Genomic DNA, 25,780 nt, shown 5'->3' with positions numbered 1-25,780 from the left:
ATTATGTAGAATGTCCAAGATTCCTTTATTGGAGATTTTCTCTGGAGAGAGGTCCAAGTCCATCTAAGAGTAGTGGTATGCTGCCAGCCACTACACAATACTGTTTGTTTGTTTGATAACTCCAAACATGGTTTTCATAGCCCCCTTACAACAATGTTATTTACCAGAACCTAAACTAAAAGCCAGAACATGATGATACTGAATTAAGAGAGGGGGGAAGAAGGTTGCATCAGTAGTCATGAAACCACAAGGGTGTTACTTTCCAGGCACCTCTTTACTAAATTGGACTGGAGCAAGTTCTTCCTTGATGTAGACTGATGGCTGTGGGGTGGAGGCTCAGCACGTCCTTTACCAGAGTTTCTATATTGTGGGCGACCTGCCTTTTGAAAGAATTCATCCACTTTCCACAAATAGTTTGTGTCGAGGATTATGACAGCTACCAGCAGTTGGTCCTGAAATTTGCTACTCTCTGTTCAAATGCCATCTGCTGTTGAGTCAGTGCCTCTTCCATATGATTTTCCTGATTATGTAGAATGTCCAAGATTCCTTTATTGGAGATTTTCTCTGGAGAGAGGTCCAAGTCCATCTAAGAGTAGTGGTATGCTGCCAGCCACTACACAATACTGTTTGTTTGTTTGATAACTCCAAGCATGGCTTTCATAGCCCCCTTACAACAATGTTATTTACCAGAACCTAAACTAAAAGCCAGAACATGATGATACTGAATTAAGAGAGGGGGGAAGAAGGTTGCATCAGTAGTCATGAAACCACAAGGGTGTTACTTTCCAGGTACCACTTTACTAAATTGGACTGGAGCAAGTTCTTCCTTGATGTAGACTGATGGCTGTGGGGTGGAGGCTCAGCACGTCCTTTACCAGAGTTTCTATATTGTGGGTGACCTGCCTTTTGAAAGAATTCATCCACTTTCCACAAATAGTTTGTGTTGAGGATTATGACAGCTGCCAGCAGTTGGTCCTGAAATTTGCTACTCTCTGTTCAAATGCCATCTGCTGTTGAGTCAGTGCCTCTTCCATATGATTTTCCTGATTATGTAGAATGTCCAAGATTCCTTTATTGGAGATTTTCTCTGGAGAGAGGTCCAAGTCCATCTAAGAGTAGTGGTATGCTGCCAGCCACTACACAATACTGTTTGTTCATTTGATAGCTCCAAACATGGCTTTCATAGCCCCCTTACAACAATGTTATTTACCAGAACCTAAACTAAAAGCCAGAACATGATGATACTGAATTAAGAGAGGGGGGAAGAAGGTTGCATCAGTAGTCATGAAACCACAAGGGTGTTACTTTCCAGGCACCAATTTACTAAATTGGACTGGAGCAAGTTCTTCCTTGATGTAGACTGATGGCTAGGGGGTGGAGGCTCCGCACGTCCTTTACAAGAGTTTCTATATTGTGGGTGACCTGCCTTTTGAAAGAATTCATCCACTTTCCACAAATAGTTTGTGTCGAGGATTATGACAGCTGCCAGCAGTTGGTCCTGAAATTTGCTACTCTCTGTTCAAATGCCATCTGCTGTTGAGTCAGTGCCTCTTCCATATGATTTTCCTGATTATGTAGAATGTCCAAGATTCCTTTATTGGAGATTTTCTCCCAGTTCTTGAGGCAGGAGTATGGAGGCTATGGCCTTGCTGCTCCATGAAATTCTCTGAAAGAGTTTGTGGATTGGGCCCCCCTTATAGCTGGCTGGTTTTGTGCTTCTGCAGTATAATCACATGTTCTTGGTTTCCCTTTTCCTCTGTGGATTGGGGATTCATCCACTGTGTGACATTGGACTTCTGTGTAGAGCAGACAGACATTGGGGCTTGTGTGAGAAAGGCGGTTGAGGACTGGGCACTTCCTGGTTAAATTGACAAGGGCACTACATTTAATTGGCATGGCTTTTGTGGAGAAGCTCAAGCACAAATATATCATACTGCCAGCTTTGGAATGATCTAAAATTTCCTTCACTCTGTGGAAGGTTATGCAATTTCATAAATCCGTCTCCTTTCCGGGAGATATCTCTATTTGCTAGCTGTCTACTTCTGATTTAAGGTTCCTTTAACATGGGTGAATTTGTATCCTTCATGATTATCCAAGTCTGTCATGATCCATGGGATGTTGCTTCCAAGGATGGGTTTTGGATCTTCCTATTGAGGTAAGTCTATCGACTAAGTTTCAGGAAAGATGGCCCACTGCATCCCGTACCAGGTGCGTTTCAGTACAAAAAGCCCAAAACATGCTTGATACACTTTTGAAGAGGGCTGAAGCGCATATCAAGGGCTGTACAATGCATTTCACTTTCTGTACAGCGTGTATCAGTGGCTGTACAGTGTGTGTATGATGTGCTTGTGGGACATTTTTCACCCGGGACCCACTAAAAACATTTCAAGTGTTTAAAAAGAATTGTTTTTAGTTAGTTGTTTTAATAATATTTTTTGGAGATTTCTAGAAGCTTCTAGAAATAAAAAAATTCTTTTAAAAGAGGCTGCCCCTTTCATTTGTCCTCACTGTTTGAGGCTTGAGCGAGGGAGAATTGAACACTTAGTGAAGGAAATTGAGCAAGGGTAATTACAACAAGGGGGGTTTGAGGAAGGGCGACTTCAACAAGAGAGGATTTAGATATTTAGGTTGCTACAACCATCTTTGTTGCTGTTTTGGGCAACAACAACCATAGTTTTTGGCTGTTTTGTGGTGTTTTTGGATAGCTGCAGCCATCCTTGTTGCTGTTTTGTGGTGCTTTTGGACTGCTACAAACGTTCTTGTTGCTCTTTTGTAATGTTTTGGGCAGCTTCGAGAGAAATCAAATTTGTAGAGTGTGAATTTTTTCGTCAATTTTTTCACTATAAAAGTGGTTTGCACCTTAAGGGATTTGATCCCTCTCGACTCTTGCTATATCAGTGGTTAAGATGGATCTATACTGGTAATTAATAAAATTACATGTGCAGATGCCGAAGCATTCCAGGAAGCCATACAAGCATGCTATTTTTACTGAAAAGAAAATAGAACCCTTAACATTGGCCATAAGCAATCAACTGAAACCATGAAGAGCAGATGTAAGAAAGCCGAGCAAACTAAGAATGATAATAGTTAGTGAATTTCTCTTTTTCCCTTTCTGTCTTTGGACCGTTTACCAATCTCTTGCAGATGAAGAGATAGGAACCATTGCCAGCTCAGGCCCCCCCTGGAGGGGGGATTCTTTATCTGAATCAGAAGTTTCTGGTGAATGGACTCTCTTTGAGCTTGCCAAAACATCCTCCTTGTGGGTCATAGTGTCAGTAAGTGCCGATTCAGGGATCAAGATTTGTTCTTTAATCTTTTGCATGGGATGTTCTGGATCCTCAGGTTTTGGAAAACTCCTGTCCTCCTGATTGGGAGGCTCATCCTTGGTTTCCACATTTTCTGCTACTGTAGAGGTAGGATTGAAGGGTTTGGAGCCCTTTGCCTTTTTCTTTTTTTGAGGTTGCTTGATTTGCGGACAAAAATCCTGTAAATGACCTGTTTGGAAACAAATTCGACATTTGAATGTCGTGTTTTCATAATCCAAGCTTTGAATCCATTGGTGGGATCCATGCTTCAATAAAATACGATCAGGGAGACCTTTTCTTAGATCTATCTCTACGCAAATATGAGTAAAAGTAAATAGACCATTCACCATTCTGTCCGTATCCATTTTTTTGAAGGAACCTAGGGTATTTCCAATGTCTATTAGAACCTTTTTGGTGCCAAAAGGTAGAGGAAGTTTTGGGGGACTGACCCATACATGCATTTTGGTTACCGCCATTGTTGAAGTATCGGAATTTGGAAACCAAGGTGAGATGAATAGTCTGATACTACCCCAAAACTACAGCCCCTCCCTAAGTACTTCCTTTGCATCCTTAGGACACACAAATTGTACCACAAAGAACACTTTGGAGCAAAGATATATGACAATTTTTGGTCCAAGTTGAAAGGATTCATTGGTGTAACTCTTCTGATTTAGGCCAAAAACCATTAAATCTACAGATAATAGCTGAGGATTGGAGATTGAATAAGAGAAAACATACCTCTTCATTATTGATATCTATTGTTGGCGTCTGATCTGCCTTCTCAACAATATGGGGGCCCAAAAGGGATGAAGATTGTTCTACTGCATTAGATTTTCCTTGAGCCGCATCTTTGAATGAGACAAACAACGTTGGCTTTTCAAACCCCATCAGTCTCGAAAGCTAAACATCATATATATATATATATATAGAGAGAGAGAGAGAGAGAGAGAGAGAGAGAGAGTGTGTGTTAATGATTACATATCATAACAATTCTCATCCTCATAAAAAAAAATAGAACAAGATGCTTGTTCAATAGAAGCAGAGTGTGGATTGGAAGAAGAGGCAACTCCACAAGTACTTCCATTTGCATAACCGCCAATATCAAGAGCAGCAAGAGAGAGGTCTAAGTCTAGGAATTTTGCTTCCACATCCTAATATTTATGAGATTCACTTGTATATTCTTCACCCCTACAAGACATAAGGCATTGGTTTAAATGCGCATACAAGATCCTTGGCCTTTTGTGATCCCAACCTTTTGCAGTTCATAGAACAGATATAGGTGATCCATTTACATTTTGTTGATGAAGAGCTTGCTACTTGTGATGGAATATGTGTAGTAAGGCTTTGAAAATAAACACCGTTTTCCCCATCAAAAGTCCATTTAACCGGGTTCATGTTCCTTTCATTCAACAACAAAACAAACAAAATTTCTCCCTTACATCAACTTTCAAAGAAGGTGGAAACAACCTTTGAAAGACTTTCTTCACTCCATTGGCCACCTCCTTGTCCTTATGTGGGGCCTTCCTCTTTCCATTGCTTTGAGTGATGAAATCATCATCATAAAATTTTGGATTTAGAGTATATGCCAAAGCATGCAATGGAGTGTTAAAGCCTTGGATTTAGAGTATGTGCCAAAGTGTGCAGTGGAGTGTTAAAGCCATTCCACCTCGTAACAATGATGGACCTCTCTTGCTCTGTAAAATCAAAATCTGTAAAAGGAATAATGGGAACCTCCTGTGCAATAATTTCCACGGTTTTCTCAACCAATTGTAGTTGGTGTCTGCATCTCGGAGAAATCAAATGTAGGTAATGTGAACTTGAGCAAGAAATCAAGTTTGCTCCACCAATCTTCGTCAATCAACACCCTCCTCACCATACTTCTTCCTCTTTGAATTTGCTTGTCTCCATTGAGCTCAAGTTACATCCAACACCATATTCATTAATGTAGTTTTGACTTCAACAAGGCGATTTAACATGATGAAGTTTGAGGCATATCTTGTCTCAACAACTTTGAGCAACTCAAACTTGGAGGATTCTCAATATATTGCTTGAGATTGGTGGTGGTTGGTGATGAATTTATAATCTTCCCGACCTTCCCTGTGACCTCCGTAATCCATTTTGTTTTAGCCTCAATCTCTTCTAAAATCAGATTTAGAGTATGAACAATGCAAGGAATCCGAAATATATGGTTGTATCTACTCTCAATAATTAATCCCGTAGCTTTGCAAATAGGTGCATTATTTGTGATAACTTGCACCACATTTTTTGGCCCTACTTGTTCAATAGCAACAATTAAAATTTTAGCAATGAACTTACTATCCTTTACCTCACTTGAACAATCTTATGCTTTTATGAACACAACTCCTTTTGGTGATGATGCTATGGCATTAATCAACAACATACACCTTGTATTGGTCCAACCATTTGAGATAACGAAAACCCTTGTGCTACCCCATGAACTATGAATTGGTCTTAAAACATTGTCAAGAATTTGCCTCTTTCTTGAGCAAAAATTGTTTTGAGTATTTTCATAGTGTGGTCCCTTAAAACCTTTAGTGGCTATGCTAATCACTCTCACCAAATCCTGCCAATATTGGGACTGAACCACAGTAAAACTGATGCCACAAGCAAAGATGGCCCATGCTACTCTTGACTCAACCTCTTCTCTCCCTTGATCTCAAGCATTTTCAACAATCTACTATCTTTAGCTGGATTTGATGGCTTGGATATCTCTTCTTCTACGACTAGTGCCCTTGTCTTTCTTGCTTCATGAACAATCCTTGGCTCATTGTATAGTGCCACACGTACCAATTTTGCTTCTTTTATCCTTCAACCTTTGAGCACTATCTTGCTCTCTTTTAAATGTAGCCCTCACCTTCAGATCTCTAGTGTGTGCACACACTTCAATACTCTTTATCTATTCATTCAAAATGCGAGCCTTGACTCTTTTGTAAGAGCCCTTGAAGGTCCTATCAATTTTACATGAATTGTATCTCCATTCCCATGTACCCCCAACACCCATCTGCTTGACTTCGGTAACATACTTCCAAATAGGATATAATTCTCGTTGCTTGGTTGCTTGAGAAGCTCTAGGGGCACTCAAAACACCACTTTGAGAAGCCATGGATGTTGCAAAAACATAATAAATCCACTCAACAAAAAAATTGTTGCCTAGGCCCTTATTTTTGCTGCCCACAATTGTTCTCTTGCTGGAAATGCACGCAAGGTTGCTCTTGATGCTCCAAAACACAACTAAAATGCTCTCTGCTGCTCTAGGAAGCTCTTTGCTGAAGAATATGTGGGAAATGAGTGAGTGGAGTGCCTTTTTTTTAATAGAAAGGAGGTTGTTAGGTTTTCTATAGAATTCTAATTTTATTATTTATTTATTTTCTAGAAAATTCTAATTCTAATTAAAAAAAATGAAGTTAGCTTAGTAGTGAATTAAATTTAATTAAAATGATGAATTTGGTGTTTTTGGGCCATACGAGGGCCCCACGTTGTTCTTGGTTGCTTGAGTGGGTCTGCACAATTCGGGATACATGTCAAAACCAGTGTGGAAAAAGTCCTGAAAAAATCGGGATTTATTCCTAAAATTACGATTTTTTGGGCAAAAGGATTAAATTAGGTGACTTTTTGGTGATTTTTTCATAAACGAAAAAATCACGATTTTATCGAAATAATCCCAATTTAATCGCGAGTCGATGGAAAAAATCGGCATGAATTTTTTTTCGTGGATAAAGAGCCACAAAGGGTGATTTCAGTTTAGTTTTTGTTGTGTGTTTTCATTGTTCGCTGTTTTGGCTGCTGTGGAGAATCGAGAGATTGAGGGTTACGTTCCAAATTGGCAAATCCAACTTCCGTTTGCAACTGCCATTGCGTGGAGAGGAGCCGGCAATGTATGTCCACAGTCCATTGTCAACATTCAACAGTCATAGTTAAACAGTTCCGAGTTTATAACTTAACACCAAACCCTTAACTCGTTGACAGAAAAACCCGTGTAGCAAAACTTTAAACCCTTTCTTGTGGTTGAGTTGGACGGTTGTGCACAGAGACAAATTTCCAAACCATACAAGCTATGGTGCCAGAGTACCCCATCTCCAAAAGCTTGCCATTCGAGTGCTCAGCCAAACATGCAGTTCCTCTTGGTGTGAGCGCAACTGGAGTGTATTTGACAAAATACACTCCAAAAAGCGCAACAGGTAAAAACTAAAAAGATTTCAAATTAAAATTTTTGAATTCATTTGATTAATTTTAATATTTAAATTTTCTAAGTACTAATTTACAATCTATGACCCTAATACAGATTGGAGTCCCAACGCCTCAATGACATGGTCTACGTCTACTACAATCTTCGATTGTGGGTGAGACAGCTTCAAAACCTACTGATGTGGAAGCCATCTCATTGGACAATATTGATACCACCTCTTCATGGGGAGTCGAGACTGAGAGGTCGATCTTGGACTCGATCCCGGATTGGTTAGGTGTGGATCTAGAGGATGTAGCAGTTGCAGAGGAGAGAGAGCCAGAGATAGACGAGGAGGACGCAGAGCAACATCAGGGTCAGGAGGCAGTAGCAGAGCTGGATGAGGATGCTGAGGAGGAGGTGACACGATCTAGGATGGGCAGCAACAACAACATAGCACAGAGGCCACCTCTTCCATCGGCTTCTAGAGGACGATTGAGTCCATTTGATTTTGTATCCCCAGGGGTAGGGTCTTCTTCCTCTAGAGGAAAAGGCAAAGCCATTCCCTATTCCCGTAAAAGGGGAAGTGGATCTCAGTGACTGATTAGTGATTACTTGATGACTTTTAGATGACTCATGATGTACATTTATTATATTTTTTGTTGATTGACTCTTGAGAGTTGAGACTCAGACAAGACTCAAAATTCAGGAGTTGATTCACTATTTTGATGTGTGATGTAGCACTAGACTTCATATACATATTATATATTAGCTTTCTTTACATGTTTATGTGGAAATGCATTTATTTGATGTTGTGGATACTCTAGATGTTAAAAAAAAATTAAAAATAATGAATAATTTTGCCGACTTTTTCAAAAAACTCTTGACTTTGCCGAGTTTTTCAACTTTTGGACCCTTGCCGAATTAATCCCGACTTCCACTTTTTCCACTTTGGTCAAAAATTGCTGAAATGGCCTCGAAACATTTGTCTGTCATATTGTAGAATGTTTCCAAATTGTGAAACATTGTATGGTATGATTTCCAACGTTTTGGGGCCATTTCAACATTTTGAGTATGGCTACAGGGGTGGTGTTTCCTACAACATTGTTTTATGTACATTTCGACTTTCACCTTGCTTCTTGTAGGGGTCCAGACTTTAAAATATAGTAGTGGGGCTTGTAAAGAATGGGATGTGGAACTAGAATGTCTTGACTTGGAAATATCTCTTGTTGCATTAAATATTGAGGAACCTAGAAGTGGAATTGGAATTACTTCTACCAATTCACGTTCCATTGTTGAATGTGCATCCTATTCTATTTTCCATGATGAATTTGAAGATGAGGATGATGACTATTAGCCTTCTGGTTGTACTATCCTCTATGTTCACAAATCACAGTTCATTCATTCAACATTATAACCTCAAGGCTCATATATAGAGGCTAATTTTTGATATATGGCCTTATTTATAAAAATTAAATGCTGTTTTTGGAGTTTATTGCTTGCATTAAGTTACATGTATCATTTGTCCAATTTATTTTAAGTTTCTCATTGAAATGTTCTTGGGCCTTGGTGTTGTCACTTATTCATTTATTCATGAATCTGTATCTATATTCTAAATTATAATGTTAAAACTTAAAACTTAAATGATTTATTTTAAAGTTTCTGTGTTAAATGCTGTTTTTGGAGTTTATTGCTTGCATTAAGTTACATGTATCATTTGTCCAATTTATTTTAAGTTTCTCATTGAAATGTTCTTGGGCCTTGGTGTTGTCACTTATTCATTTATTCATGAATCTGTATCTATATTCTAAATTATAATGTTGAAACTTAAAACTTGAATGATTTATTTTAAAGTTTCTGTGTGTGTATGTATATATATATATATATATATATATATATATATATTCCCTGCCTCCTTATTTTTTAGGGGTCATGTTTCCAGTGCATTCCCCTATATATATATATTGTTTTTCCCTGTTTCCTAATTTTTGGAGGTTCCCGTTTTAGATACATGTTTTTGTTTCCCTGTACCATGCAACTTATGTGAAAAATTGGTGACTCGATTCCTACTGCAGCAAACTGATGGTATTTCTCCTCTTTGTTAAATTACTTTTAAACAAATTATTTGTAGTTTTCTACGACAAATATCGAAATACATACACTGCAGCCTACACAAAATAAATACTGCGAAAACTAAATACTGCATAGGAGAGAAATAAACACACACACAAATACACCGTTGTTTTTGGACAAACGTCCTCGGAGAAACCCAATGTGGGAAAACCGATGCAACAATTGAGGGTTTTATTATTATGCAGTAGTTTCTGAGAACAAATCTCTAGATGCCCAAATTGGCAATTTGATACAGAGAATAAATTGGCAAAGAGGTAGTGAGAAAAATCTTACACTGTCAATAGCGATCTGAACTGATCCAGGCTCTAGATGGCTAGCCCCATGCTGCCTCTACGCAACTTTTGTGTCAATCTACGTAGATCTGTGTCATAGCCTCTAGGTTGTGCGTCACCTCCTCCTCTGATCTTCTGCTGACTGGAACTTCAATCCTCTGGACTTCCGGTCTCACACCCCGACTTCTGGCTTTAGATCTCGATTTCTCCCAGCAAGATTTCGGACTACCTATGAAGCTCTGCGTTGCCTCTGCGTGGCACTGCGTTGCCTCTCTGAACCTCTATGTGCCTTCTCTGCCTTGCACTCTCCGGATCTAGAAAACTCTCCTCCGGTCTACTATCCCCGCCCCTCACTACAAGAAGATCACTCGATCTTTCTCTGGCAACTCAACGCTGCTACTCTTGAGAAATTCGATCTCTTGATCTCACTATCTCGATGTGTTCTCCAAGTTCCCATCAAGCTCCTTCTTATAATCTCTCGTTGGAGCACCAACGACTAAGATTAACACATAATCAAAGGCTATGATTAACTGGGAGTTGATCCTTGTCTTCTTTTAGAAGATTCACACCAGATTTAATTAATACCCTTTAATTAATCACATTTCTTAAGTTTAGACTTAGGAATACATTAAAAATGATTAATTATTTTAATTAAACCATCTCTAGGTGGAATTTTCCCAAACAATTTTTGGGTCTTGGAGAATGCATGTGTCTTAGTCTCTCTGCGAAATCTCGAGGCTAGGGCACACCCGATGCTACAAAAATCAACACTCCCTCTTAGCGAGGAATGTGCTCTAGTGCTGCAACCCACTGAAGCATCTCTCTATCTTTGCATCATCTCTTGTTGTTCTGTTGATGTCTGGCTACTTTGATTGTTGAATCCGTGTTGCTACTGGCCCTGCTGAATTGCTGCCAACACTGCATTTGCACTGCAACCTTCGCCCTCTGTTGTTGTTGCAACTACAACAATTGTAATGGAAAAGCATCCAAAATATTGAACCAACTGTGGTCAGTATGTTGCATCTGTCATCCAAGTTCTGACTGTTGCTAGCCTTTGCGCTGTCATTGAAGCCTCTATGTTGCTGCTGACTCTGCACTGTGTCAACTGCACTATTGCTAACTCTGCTCTGCGCTGCTCAATCTCTGACCTGCTACTAGCTACTGCATCTGTCACTCTAGTACTTGAATGCACCAACTGTCACTAATCCATCCTGCTACTGCATGTCTTGGGCTCCCGTAGCAAGGTATTGATTCATGAGGTGGACCTCCTCAAGAATTTTGCCCACCTTGTAGCTCTTTGGGGCTACAACTCCAGATCACCCCACCTCACCCCTAGAGGCATCTCAACGATCATGGCAAACTCTTCCTCCAATATGGAAGACAACCTATTGATCTCAGCAGATGCAACCTGCTGATCTTGCTTCTCCTCCTTGTCCTTCTTTCTGAGAGGACACTGAGTGTTGTAGTGGCCAAGTCACCACACTTGAAGCACTTGATCTTTAAAATGTCCTTCTTTCTCCTGGGTTGCTCCTACTGCCCCTTTGATGCAAGGGCCACGTCCTTGTCTTCCTTGCTACGTCCCACTGTTGCTACTGCCAGTTATGTTGGCCTTCACCAAATCTTGCCTCATCTCTCGCTGCAAGTCAGCCCACACACGTTCCCGATCTGGTAGTTTTTCTCTTCCTAGGATACTTTGGACGAAAACTTGCCATTCTTCAGAAACATTGTTTAGTGCTAATCGTACAAACTCTATAGGTTGGGGTGCTGATCCCATTGAAGCCAGTTGATCTCGGACATCCTGAAGCCTAGTAAGGAAGGGGTCTACACGCTCCTCATTTTGCATCCTCGTGCATCTCAACTTCTCTTCAAGATACATCTTCTGCTTCTCGGAAGATCCTTCGTACATCGTAGCTAGTGCTTGCCACATCTGCTGGGCAGTATCTTTGCCAACTATGTGAGATACCACATGATCTTGAACCTCATCGAGAATAAATCTCTTAGCTCTCTCCATCTCTTTCTTGTACTTCTTGAGTGGATATGCATCGACGGGTACAACTACCACACTATCGACATAAGTTTTGAGATCATGCTCATCTAGAAGGTAGCAAATTCTAGCCTTCTAGATATCATAGTTGGAGGCTTTGTCCAATCGATCTTGATCTCCTAACCCAGCTAATGCCATCTCTTTGAGGAAAGTTGAATTCTTCCTCTTCTCCTCTGTGCCGTTGTTGCCCAGTTATTCGCACTCCCTTCTGGAGTGAAATCCTTCACACAACCACTGCTGCTTTGCTGGGAAAATTCGAACTTCTTGGCTAGAAGTCCCTTGAGGAAAGAATTCCCTCAGTATGTGCTCTCGTCTCCTTCTGCTGCTATTTTGCCAGCAACTGTTGAAAGATGATTGTGTGCTAGATGAAGATTTGCTCTGCAAGGAAACTGTTGCTACTCCCTCTGCCTCTGGTACTCTTCGATCTGGATTTTTTTTCTTTGTCGACTCACTCAGAGAAGTAAAATTTCCATGAAAAATGACCTTCCTGGTCAAGGAAATACATTGCCCCTGAGGGTTTCGAATTGTTGCCTACGCAGAAATTCGAATTACCTCCTTCCTTCTGTGTTGAGCCTTCCGACTTACGATCTGTCTTATGATACCATGTGAAAAATCGGTGACCTGATTCCTACTGCAACAAATTGATGATATTTCTCCTATTTGTTAAATTACTTTTAAACAAATTACTTGTAGTTTTCGATAACAAATATCGAAATCACTGTAGCCTACACAAAATAAATGTTGCGGAAACTAAATACATCACATTAGAGAAATAAACACACACAAATACATCGTTGTTTTTGGACAAACGTCCCCGGAAAAACCCAATGTGGGAAAACCGGTGCATCAGCTGAGGGTTTTATTACTATGCAGTGGATTCTAAGTACAAATCTCTAGATGCCCAAACTGGCAATTTGATGCAGAGAATATTGGCAAAGAGGTAGTGAGAAAAATCTCACTCTGTCACTAGCGATTCGAACTGATCTGAGCTCTAGATGGCTAGCCCCACGTTGCCTTTGCGTCAGCCTATGCAGATTTGCATCACAGTCTCTAGGTTCTGCGTCACCTCCTCCTCTGTTCTTCTGCTGATTGGAACTTCAACCCTCTGGCGCTTCGGTCTCACACCCCGACTTCTGGCTCTAGATCTTGATTTCTCCCAACAAGATTTCAGACTCCCTCTGAAGCTCTGTGCTGCCTTTGCATGGGACTGCGTTGTCCCTCTGAACCTCTCTATGCCATCTCTGCCTTGCACTCTCCGGATCTGGAAAACTCTCCTCCGGTCTACTATCCTTGCTCCTCATTGCAAGAAGATCACTCGATCTCTCTCCAGCAACTCAATGCTGCTACTCTTGAGAAATTCGATCTCTTGATCTCACTATCTCGATGTGTTCTCCAAGTGCCCATAGCTCCTTCGCATAATCTCTCGTTGGAGCACCAATGACTAAGATTAAAACATAATCAAAGGCTAAGATTAATTGGGAGTCGATCCTTGTCTTCTTCTAGAAGAATCACACCAGATTTAATTAATACTCTTTAATTAATCACATTTCCTAAGTTTAGACTTAGGGATACATTAAAAATGATTAATTATTTTAATTAAACCATCTATGGGTCTTGGAGAATGCATGTGTCATAGCCTCTCTGCAAAATCTCGAGGCTAGAGCATGCCCGATGCTACAGAAATCAACAACTTAGTATATTAGTAACTTTGAGCCAAGATGTTCTTGAAGCCTTGTTTTAAGTTTTCTCTGATTTTGCATATCAATATGTCCAATTCCTGTTGGATGTTTGATTTGTAACCTAAGAATTGGTAGGTTATCCCTACTATGTACCCTTCTTGATCCTTGAAGACTCTCCGTACCCCAGGAATTCCCTGTTTACTTTTGGAAACTCTATTAAAATTGTTCTTTATCCACTCTCTAGGGAGGTTTCCATGATCTGTGGCCAATCTTATGATTGCCTATGTTTTGTCCTCTAACAGCAGGGCCAAAGCTTTACTTGGAATTTTTATTTCTTTTCATTTTCTTTTTTTGGCACGGAATCTTTTATGGTATGGTGCAAACAATATATGATCCCCATCCAGACTCCAGACAGTAGTATTATAGACTCGATAGCCTTTTTTGGCTGTTAACTTTCTGTTCTTCAGTTTTGCAGCAGGGATTTTATATCTAAACAAAATTGATGAACTGAGATTTCATTCAGTGGCTATGTTGGTTACATAAGTTTATACCCAAATGTGAATATCTTTGATTAAGATCTATTGATGATGATTACTTTTCTTTCTGATTTTACTCTATTGAGCTGACTAGGGGACATTTGGATTTAGGTCATGGTGGTGCTCGAGCTGCAGAATACGTGAAACAGAAACTTTTTGCAAATTTGATAAGCCACCCAAAATTTATTAGTGATACAAAGCTGGCAATAGGTAAGTGAGATGAGTTGATGGAATCCTTCATATCTAACTTTCACAAGTCTACAGTTATTCCATTATATGTATCTTTAATTCTTTGTTTCAACCTTGCAGCTGATGCTTACAAACAAACAGACAAGGAATTTCTCAATACAGAAAATAGTCAACACAGAGATGCTGGGTCGACTGCATCAACTGCAGTTCTTGTAGGGGATCGATTGCTGGTTGCAAACGTTGGGGATTCGAGAGCTGTTATATGCAGGGCTGGAAAAGGTGAATTGCACATTCTATTCTATTCTGACATAAATACCTATCAATGAGAAACAAAGACCTATAATGTGTTTCTATCTTGCTTAACAGTGATTGTCTGTTGTCTTTGTGTGATGTGGTTATTGTCTCATAGATAGAATGAAGCAAATTGCCTGTGCCTGTTTTACTCGTTCTTTTAGTTAGAATTGTAGATGTTATAATACTTCCTTTTCTTGCCCTTGGTTTTCCTCAATATCAACTTTCTCATTGAAGAATATTAAAGCTGCTAAACATGCAAAGATGTTTCTGTAATCAATCCAAAAGAGTGCAATTTCTGCCACTTCAATCTACAGCAAATGCTCTCTAATCCTATCTTGAAGAGTCATCAGAGTAAATGTGAATCCCGGGGACAAGCTAGTTATGATGTTGACATTTCTATAGAGATATTTGAAGCACTTTGTATGTTTTTTCCTGTCCACAAATACAAATTATTACAGTTAGCTTTGAGATTAATGTTAAATACAATGTAGATGTGATATGAAGCAAGTCATTTTTTCATAGATAGAAATCCCAGCATATATGTTTGTAAGCATCTTCTTACTAACCTATTGTTACCCGTAAGAGGGGATCCAAGTTTTGTTTCAAAGGTCACTAAATGTTTTGAACAGAACATTACCATGTACTATAGGCAACTTTAGCTTGTATTTGTTTATTCACACAATTATTTCTGCAATATTACTAAATGCTACTTATGCTTTTTTGCATTTTGGTATGAAATCAAGTAATCTAAGTATTTAGTTTGATTTCATGTATAGATCTAATATGCATTGCGACCCAAACATTCAGAGAAAATTTAAAGACAATTGAAGCTATACAAGGTTTGAGGAAGGGTCACATACTGTCTTAAGGGGTTTAAGTACAGAGTTTGAAGGAGCATCAATGGGCTTCTCTGTATCAACATGTGTACTTCTCAAAAGCTTTGGCATGGTTCCTGAGGTCTCTTTCCTCTTGAATATTGTGATCTTGTCTTGCTTCTTTTGCAGCATCTAAATCTGAAACCTATCATTCCTTTCCCTTTTATAGCTACTCGTATAATTCTTGAACATCTTCGTTTCTTGGCTGAAGTTTTCTATTCTTTGGATTGAATTAACAAAAGGTGTCTGAGCTATTATGATGTTTCAGGCTCAGATAGGTGTTGTTTGAGCAGTTGGACAGCTGATATTGGAGTCATCTAAGATGTTTGGCAGGTGATGTTGGAATGATCACGGAGGTGATATGTAAGGGGTTTAACAGCTTGTCTAACTACATTTCCATGCCTAAAGTCCAACATGTCTAGGATGGATTGAACAATCTCTCTTTTCTAGTATTTATTGCCTTGACACCAAAATTAGGAGCTTTGACCTTTAAAATAGGAATTTTAAACTCATCAATTGAAGCAAAAATGCAAAGGAGACTAAATTATGACACAAAGGGATTTATCCTCTTGTATTCCCAATATTAGGGAAATGTCTACACATTTCAATAAAGAAGATGTTGACATTTGAAGCGAGTAGCTTTGAAATTGAAAGGGTGGACAACCCACATAAAAGTTAGAACACAAAACTTTAAGGTGTAACTAAGATTCCAACTATGGCAAGATTTTGTCAACAACATTTGGAATAGTTGGATGAAGGAATCTTTAAACTTAGCATAGATGTATTTTGACCTTGGATCTATTAATTGTTGAGCGGGATCAAAAACCTCAGGCACTCAACAAATCTGGGGTTAAGATGGATATATGATAGTTTTTTATTCTACCAAGTTGGTGTTAGTACACACACATCAAATCCGTTTGTGTGCCTTTGATCTCATGGTTGCTTTATGATTTCCGCTTCTTTTCATGTGTTTTAAGTTACTTGGTTACATGCTCTTTTATATGCAATTTTGTATGCATCCTTGAAGTTAAAAGATTTGGATCAAGTTTGGTATCAGAGTAGGTCTTTTTGATGCGAGTTGCATGAGTGAATGCTAACTAGGAACAAACTCCAAAGAGGAGAAGGAAACTCAAATCTTTTACGAAGACGGAACATGGCAGATGAGGAAGCTTGATTGGAGGAAGAGCGAAATTATTGCAAGATCTTCTTCACCATGGCAGAGAAAGTTGACAAGTTGTTTGCAGAATATGAGAAGACAATCAAGCCTGAGAAGAAAGAACCAGATGATCATGCCTCGGTAAATCATGAAGGTGGAGGAGAAGAGCCTCCTCCCTCTCCATCCTCTAGTGAAAGTTCTTCTTCTTCCTCTTCTCGTCATTCTAATAGGAATCAGAGGAATGCATCTAAAAAGCCCTTTTTCAAGCTGGATGTCAAGTTTGATTTACCTGTATTTAGTGGAGAATCTAATGCAAAAAAGCTAGATAACTGGATAAGACAGGTTGAAGTGTATTGCTGCATACAACAAATCAAAGAGGATGAAGCCAAGATCCAACTAGCATCCCTTCGATTGAGTGGCACTGCTCTTGTTTGGTGGGAAGGCAAGTTGCAACAAGGTGGTAAGAGTAGTCGTAAACTTCTTTCATCTTGGTCTGAGTTCATTTCTTCTTTAAGAGGACAATTTTACCCATTGGGTTACAGACAGAAGGCCATGATGGAATGACAACATTTGAAACAAAGTAAAGGTCAAACTGTTCAGAATTTTACAGAGGATTTTAGAAAACAAGCACTAGCATTGAATGTTCCACTAGACACTTCTGAGACGTTGATGAAATATATTGGCTCTTTGCATAGTTATTTGCGTCATTCATTATTATTATTTGAACCTAAGTCTCTTGATGAAGCTAGTGTGAAGGCTGTACATCTTGAAAGCAGGGGGGAGTATGAGCAAGATGATCGCCCGAAGAGGGCAACAACGAGTACGAGAAGAGAAGCAAGGCCCTCTTGTACTCATTGTGAGAAAGAAGGGAATGACGAGGAGAATTACTGGAAATTGCATCCAAAATTGAGGCCTAAGAGGAACAACAGAAAGGAGAAGCAGAAGACAGTTGCAACTGTGCAACAAGACCAAGAATCTGAATCAAAGGATGATGAGAAGATCACAGTTGCGAGATTTGTAGGTGTTGGACCAATTGACCTAGGATCAGACTCAGGTGATGAAATGAAGATTGCAACTCTTGGGATTGCAGAGGATGGACCCATTGACTTGGGTTCCGATTTAGGCAATGAGACAAAGATTTCAACAGATGTTGTGCCAAAAATGAAAAGGGCACCAAATGCGGCATGGCTCCAAGAACTCGAAGAAATAAACCAAAGCATTCAGGCGGAGAATGCTGAACTAAGGAGACTCCTACAAGAAGCAGAGAAGGAGAAACAAAGGTTGCAACATCAGTTACAAGCCAATGAGGAGGCCTTGGAAACGTTGCAGCATAATGAGTCAGAGGTAAAATGTTATTCTTCAATTTCATGTACTTTTTATGATGATGATTTCGTTGCTTTTGAGAAACTTACTATAGGAATTGGATCGAAATTGTTGAAGAAAATGGGGTATCAAGGAAAGGGTCTCAGCATTAATGGCCAAGGCATTGTGAATCCCATCAAAGTGGAGGAATTCCCTCGTTATGCAAAACTCAGATATGTCAGAAAAGAGGTTGGGGAATGCTCCAAGACAACCATTGACCAACCAACGACAGACGATGAGAACACTTCATCACATTCCAGTGATAGTGAGGTTTCCACGAACACTTATCAGAGGCATACCATAAATGAGCATTCCAAGACGATCCAAAAAGTTTGGAGGAGAGAATCATGTAGTCATTGCAACGAAGTTGGACACCAGAGAGCCATGTGTCAGATTCTTCAGGCCCAAAAAGCACCTTTGAAGAAACTAGCGGAAAAGTTGTTCATTAAGCGAATAAGCTCCAGGATGATGACCCCTTCACTTTGTTGAGTAAGAGATGGTTTTACTAGATATAGTAGCTTGTCATGGCCACATTTTGTAAATCATGTGTTGCGAATAATTGTAAAAGTGATGATGTGTTTTCCATCGCTTATTAAAGCAACGATGATGTTTTTGGCCTTTTGTTGATAGTTGGGGTATTGGTTTCTATTATGATGTAAACTTGACCAAAGAGTGTGTGTTATAAACTCTTGGCAAGTATGGGGTTGTTTGAGTCATGTGTGGTTTTGTATGTGATTGCAAAGAATGTACCAGATTTGCATGAAATGCGGATGTTGGAAGTGTGGCTTGACAAAGACACGGGTAGTGTAAAGGATTTGTTCATGTTTTTGGAGGACCAAAAGCTCCTCAGTGGGGAGGAATGATCTAGGTGGCTCCAGAAATGGAAGTGGCTTTGAAAAAGCTCAAAAATCAAAGTCATCAGATGGGAGTATAACCAATACCAGATCGTAATGATCGTCACCCCGATTCAAACAATGTGAACGACACTCAAATCCGAGTTCATATGCTCAAGATATAGCTGGTCAAAGTTTTGGTTAAACTAGGCCAAGTGGTAGTCTTTAATGAGGCAATAATTTGGCAGAGTCTTGGCGCACAGAATCAGGCCATCGGAACTGGTGAATTTGTCGTCTTGTTAATTTGCCTAGTGACCCTTAAAACTTAGCGAAAAATTTTGGGCATATACATAGTAAAAAAAATTAAAATTAAAATTTGGGTTGGCGGGCCACCAACCTTGCGAGCCTTCAACGACATGTTATATTATATATATAAAAACAAAATGTAGTGGGTCGGGGCCGTGGGTGACCTGGACCCCACCTACAGCCATGTGCCAACGGTGCCACACTTGGAGGGAGTTGACAGGGGTTGAACCCACTTGACCCATGTGGGCCGACCAACCGACGGGCGGCTCCAAATAATAAACCACCAACAAAAAATGTGATCGTAGCATAACTGTCGGGAATTGCCAACGTTATGCCACCATATTTGAACTATGACCAAACCATTGGGGGTGCGGCGGGTTTTGAACCCGGTCTGCCCCAACCAAAATTCTTAACTCAAATACCGCTAGTAATGGGCCAAAAGCTCAATGTTGGTATTTTTGCCTACCTTTTTTTTATTTAAACCTCAAATCTCATTCATTTGGTCAACGAAGGAGCAGAGCGGGTACAAAAGGCGGAACCCTAAAGAGGGGAATCTTTGGATGCTGAAAAGATTCCTTTGGGGTCCAGAAGTGCTAGTGTAAGAACGAGACAAATTTATAGTCCTTTTTACACGATTTCGCGCCACGAATCCAATGGTGATGTTCGTTTTTGCATTTGAGCTCTTCATTTTTCGTCCATGACAAAGATTGGAGGTAATAAGGGTCATTTATGTAAAGATTGATTGTAATTCATTTTGTTGCTGCCATTTAATGAAAGAAGGCTTCCCCATTTTGAGCAGGGCTCGGAGACGTAGCTCACATTGGGTGAACTCCGTAATCAAATCGTTTGTGTGCCTTTAATCTCATGGTTGCTTTATGATTTTCGCTTCTTTTCATGTGTTTAAGTTACTTGGTTACATGCTCTTTTATATGCAATTCTGTATGAATCCTTGAAGTTAAAAGATCTGGATCACAAAGTAATTGAGATTTTCCCCACCTAGGTTGTAGAGTGCCTTTCTTCTTTTGATGCCAACTAAAATGGAAATGTATTTGTAAAGCAAAGTATATTTCAAACTCAATCAAGAATAACTACATTGCAACATATATAAGTAGAACTTAAAGTGGTTTAACAATCATTTTCAGTTAAAAAATTCATATGGATGAACTTATATGTTTTAATGAAAAAGATGTGGTCATGTAGGAAATTTTCAGAAAAAGAAGGAAATAATAAAAGAACATATGCGGGATGATTTGAAATAATGGATGAAAAGAACACTCTTTTTAATACTAGGTTTGAGAATCTCAATACTAGTGAAACCTGAAGGTGTTAAAATTTACTTTCTCCCATTAGTCTTTGTATTTTAGAGAAAACAATAAAAAAGGAAAGAGGCGAGTTATAACCAAAGGCATGGATTACAAGTGCTTAATCTTTGTTGAAACTAGTAGAAAATTAGAAGATATGCATGGTACAAAAATCTCCAACTCATGAGAAAGTTGAAGCACATGAAGAAAAAAGAAACAAGTGTCAACACTGTTGACCTAGAAGAGGAGAAAAGGAATCCATGAAGTGTTGATGTTTGTAGCATCAAAAGCTATTTTGCATAGGCTAAGTGTTTAGAATGCAGGAGAGAGTTCTCTTTAGGTGCTTGTTCAAGAGGAGCAAGTATTGTGATTTATTTCCTAAGTTTTAACAAAGCACATTAATTAATTTATCAATTGATGTTGGCTTTTGAGCTAAAATTTCTTTGGATGAATAAGCTAATATTTAAGTGACTTCGATGTAATCTCCACTATTGATCTAAGTGGGTTAGGATTTAATCGAAGCCCTCTATCACATTGGAGATTAGAGATTTGGCTTAATAAGAAATTATGAAGAGAACCTAAGGGAGAGCATGAAAACACACACTATCATTTTGAGAAAGCGATTTTCTCACGAGTGAGGCTTGAGTGATTAAAGAGAAAGGGAAAATTTGTGCAATAGTTTTTTCTGAAAGATATTTTGGATAGCCCAAGAATTCGAGAAGAAGTGACGAGATTTGGAGGAGAGAGAGGGCGAAATCTTGAGTATGCCGAAACTGGGAGTGAGAGTTAAGTCTTCTAACTGGTGGGCTGAGATTTGGAGGCCAAGTTTTGTTGGATAGGTTGACAATATCAGTGTGCAAGTTGTACGCCTAGGAAGGTTGAGTTGTTGTAGGTTTAGGTTTGAGATTTTTCAGGGCAATTTCCTCTTCTAGAGTAGTCAGTCTCAGGGGCCGAAATATGAGAGGACCATTTTCAGGAGCTGAAATATGAGAAGACCATTTTCAGGTTCTAAGTGTATTTTTCTATGTATTTTCTTTGTGGGTCTCGACCCTAAATTTTTGCAAATTTAATAGAAAGTGAAGGGAGATTTATATGGCAAAATTTCAGTTGTCTTGTGGTGATTTCCTATTTGTCTTTCTGGAAACTCTTTTGCATAGGGCAAGTGTTTAGAATGCAGGAGAGAGTCCTCTTTAGATGTTTGTTCAAGAAGAGCAAGTACTATGATTTCTTTCCTAAGTTTTAACTTAAGAAAAACACATTAATTAATTTGTCAATTGATGTTGGCTTTCGAGCTAAAGTTTCTTAGGATAATTAAGCTAATTATTTAAGTGACTTTGATCTAATGTCCACTGTTGATCTAAGTGGGTTAGGATTTAATTCTTACCCTTTATCACTTTGGAGATTAGGGATTTGGCTAAATAAGAAAATATTAAGAGAACTTAAGGGAGAGCATGAAAACACACATTATCATTTTGAGAAAGTGATTGTCTCATGAGTGAGAGGCTTGAGTGACTGAAGAGAAAGGGAAAACGTGTGCATTAGGTATTTTTGAAGGAGAATTTGGATAGGCTAAGAATTCGAGAAGAAGTGTTGAGATTTGGAGGAGAGAGGGCGAAATCTTGAGAACGCTGAAACTGTGAGTGAGGGTGGAGTCTTCTAATTGGTGGGTTGAGACTTGGAGGCCAAGTTTTGTTGGACAAGCTGAGAATACCAGTGTGTAGGTTGTACGACTAGAGGGTTGAGTTGTTGTAGGTTTAGACTGAGATCTGTCGGGGCCATTTCATCTTCTAGAGCATTTGTTTTCAGGGGCTGAAATTTTCCTTAGGCCAAAATATGAGAGTACTATTTTAGGTTCTAAGTCTATCTTTTGTGTAATTTCTTTGTGAGTCTAGGCCGTAAATTTTTGTAGATTTAATAAAAAGTGAAGGGAGATTTATTGGGCATAATTTCTACTGTCTTGTGGTGATTTCCTATTTATTTTTTTGCTACATATTTTAATTTTGAAGTTGAGAATGTTGAAAAATATGGTAGCCATGGTCGATATGTTCATCTTGAAAAAGGAAATGAAAAATTGAATTTTTTAAATTTGCCTCCAAAAATTAATAGGTCGATTGGGCCCCTAAGAGGCACCCATTCAACCCCACTTGAAGGCTGTATAAAGGAGATCATTTCTCCTCATTTGGACACACAATTTGGTCATACACATCTTTGATCCAAGGAAATTACAGGGGGGTCGAAATTTCAGGAGGAGGGCTGAAATTTTAGGGGGCGACTAAAATTCTAGGGAGGGTTGAAATTTCGGGAACATGATTTTTGACAGGACAATTCATCATGATTTTGGTCACTGGTTTGGTTATTATTCTGCTATGTTTATTTATGATGTATAGATGAATCTGGAAACTCTCTCTCTCATAAGGAAGAACTTTTATGGGTTTTCCCTTTGCTATGTGCCTAATTTTTGTGTCTCTTGTTTATTTGTTTTATGGTTACTTTACTACTCTTTCATGTTTAATAGTTGATGTTTTTCTTCTGTATAACTGCCTAAATGATATTGAATTTTACTGCTATGCGATACTAATATTTAATTGATCATTGAAGTAGTTATCAGATGAAGAAAAACCCTATTCTAGTAGGTGATCTAGAAAATCATCATGGAATTAGAGTTGGAAAATATTGAGATCTGAACACAAGATAAGTTAAGGTTAAGGGAAACTCGCACCCCTTTTCTGTGGATTGTCTGAGGCTCACAATTGTCTCTGTTCTGGCCCGTTACTATGGCTCTCTGTAATCTCTATGTGGTATGTGACTCATATTTATTTTCCGAGGCTCACATACTTTGGTTCATGCTTTCTTGTGGCTCTTTGTGGCTTACATCCTCTGTGGTAGCTCGTTACAAGTAACTCACATCTTTTATGATTATCAAAACTCATATTTTATTCCTGTGGCTAGTATTTGTTGTGAAAATTTTTACTCTATTGCAACAACTAGAAATTATTCTTCTAATTGATTAATTATTAAGTAGTTTATTTGCTACGACAAACAACAATAAAATCACAATTGCAATATTCACCATAAAAATGCCGTGGAAAACAAAAAGCTGGAAACTGAGAAATGCTAGCACACACAAATTTTGACATTGTTATTTTTGGACAATTGTCCCTGTAAAAACCCAATGTGGGAAAGTCGGTGCAACAGATGAGGGTTTTATTATTAATTTATTATTATGTAGCTGTAAATCTGAGTACAACAATTTGGATGCTAAACTGGCAATCCAATATGAGAGAATCACTGGCAAAATTCTTGTGAGGAATTTTTCTCACCCCAAGAAAGAAATCAACTCCTGAAACTGGCTCTATAGGCTGTCCTCTTATGCCTTGCGTCAACCTTTGCGTAAGCCTTGCGCAAGCCCTTCTACTCTGCCTCTGGAAATTGCTGATTGCTTAAGCTGCTGTTGTCTTTGCCCCTAGAGATGATTCGCTAGACATTTTGGATTGATTCCCAATCTTTTGCAACTAAATCGAACCCTCCTTGGGCTAGATCGAATTGCCTCTGCGTGTTGCCAGCACAGTCTCTATGTGGGCAAATTCACACTCCCTCAAACTCACTCTTTCGGTACTGGAAACCTCCACCGGAATACTGCCTCACTCCTCTACCACTTGCTACTTGATCTCTGACTCTATCTCTCTTGCTGAATCACCTACACTGGAAAATCGAATTGTCTAGATCACTGAGTATCTGCTCTGGTGTATTCTCCATCTACCCATCGACCTTTTCTTATAATCTCCAGTTGAGACTTCAATGACCACGATTAAAACTTAATCAATGGTTGAGATCATCTCCAAGTCGATTTGTGTGAGTTTCAAGAGAATTCTCACCTTTCTCAATTAATTCTTATTAATTAACCAATTTTCCTACGTTAGACTTAAGAAAAATTTAAATGATGGTCAATTAATTTAATTAAGCTATCTCTAGGTGGAATTTCTAGAAATGATTTATGGATTTTGGAAATCTCATGTGTTTTAGCATCTCCACAAAGTTTGAGACTATAACACCATCCAATTCTACAAAAACTAGCACTCCTTCTTAATGACAAAGGTGTTCTCTAATGCGGCACTGCGACAACACTCTGTCTTTGCAACAATCCATACATGCTACTGATGTCTGGCAACTGTAGCTGCTTGCTACTGTCCACCAACTAACTCTGATTCATCTACCACTGACTGTAGTTGAACCATGCTGCATCTGTGCTATTGCCGACAATGCATTGTACACCCTGTACTGCTGCCAACTCTGCATCTGCACTGCAACGAAACTAACATTCCGTCTCATTGTTGTTGTTGGTGTTGCAACTACTGCAACTGAGAAGCATCCAAAATACTAAATCAATTGTGATCACTTGCTGCAACTGTCTCTTCAGTCCTGACTGCTACTGGCCTCACTGTCCACTGGGAAATTTGCATTGCTACTGACTTTGCACTGTCTCCTGCATTGCTGCTGACTCTGCACTGTGTCTCTTGCATTGTTATCAACACTGCTCTGCGCTCTTCAACGTCTGACTACAACTGTCACTTCTGAAATTCACTGCACCAACTGACATTAATCCTCTTGCTATTGAATACTGTGGGCCCCTGTAGCAGGGGTAATGATCCATGTGAGGAGTAAATTGCTACTGCTACTCCTTTATGGACCCTGCCTAGCCTTGTGCAACTCTGGAATCTATAACTTGATGTGTCCTCTCCTCTCACTTGGAGGTATAGCTACATACAAAGCGAATTGTTCCTCCAACTTGGAGGATAGTTGATCTAGCTCTGCGAATGTTGCCGCCTGATCCTGCTTCTCCTTCTTGTCCTTCTTTTTATGAGGACACTGAGTATTGTAGTGGCCAAACTCACCACACCTGAAACACTTGATCTTAAACAAATCCTTCTTCTTCTTCTTGCCCTACGAGCCTTGTCCTTGACTGGGACCTTTTGCCTTCCCTTTTGACGCAAGGGCTAGATTTTCTTCCTCCTTCACACCCTTAGATCCTCTGTTGCTATTGCCGCTGATGGAGCTCTTTACTAGAGTTCACCTCATCTCCTCTTGTGTGAGATCTGCACATATTCGGTCCCACCCAGGCAACTAATCTCTTCCTAAAATACCCTGGATGAAGGTCTCTTAGTCCTCAGTGACACTATTGAGGGCCAAATGCACAAGTTTTGTAGGTGTAGGCCACTCTCCTACAACTGCAAGCTCATCTCGGATATCCTGAATCCTGGTGAGACGGGGGTTGATAACTTCACACTTTTGCATTCAAACATTCCTCAACATTC

General features: G+C 39.3%; 1 protein-coding gene across 1 annotated transcript in view; it reads left to right on the top strand.

The window, feature by feature from the left end:
- Positions 1-25,780, top strand: part of LOC149227418 (putative protein phosphatase 2C 59) — a 124,369-nt gene that overhangs the window by 10,288 nt on the left and 88,301 nt on the right. The window contains exons 4-5 of the mRNA XM_089377781.1: positions 14,264-14,362; positions 14,462-14,620. Of these exons, the coding sequence (XP_089233907.1) occupies positions 14,264-14,362; positions 14,462-14,620 (258 nt within the window). The remainder of the gene's footprint in view (positions 1-14,263; positions 14,363-14,461; positions 14,621-25,780) is intronic.

This window comes from Pinus tabuliformis, chromosome J (assembly GCF_031772625.1).
Source record: "Pinus tabuliformis cultivar Carrire ecotype Pingquan chromosome J, CPIR1, whole genome shotgun sequence".
NCBI lineage: Eukaryota > Viridiplantae > Streptophyta > Pinopsida > Pinales > Pinaceae > Pinus > Pinus tabuliformis.
The sequence above is the reverse complement of the archived record's forward strand: the minus strand, read 5'-3'. Positions and strand labels throughout refer to the sequence as shown.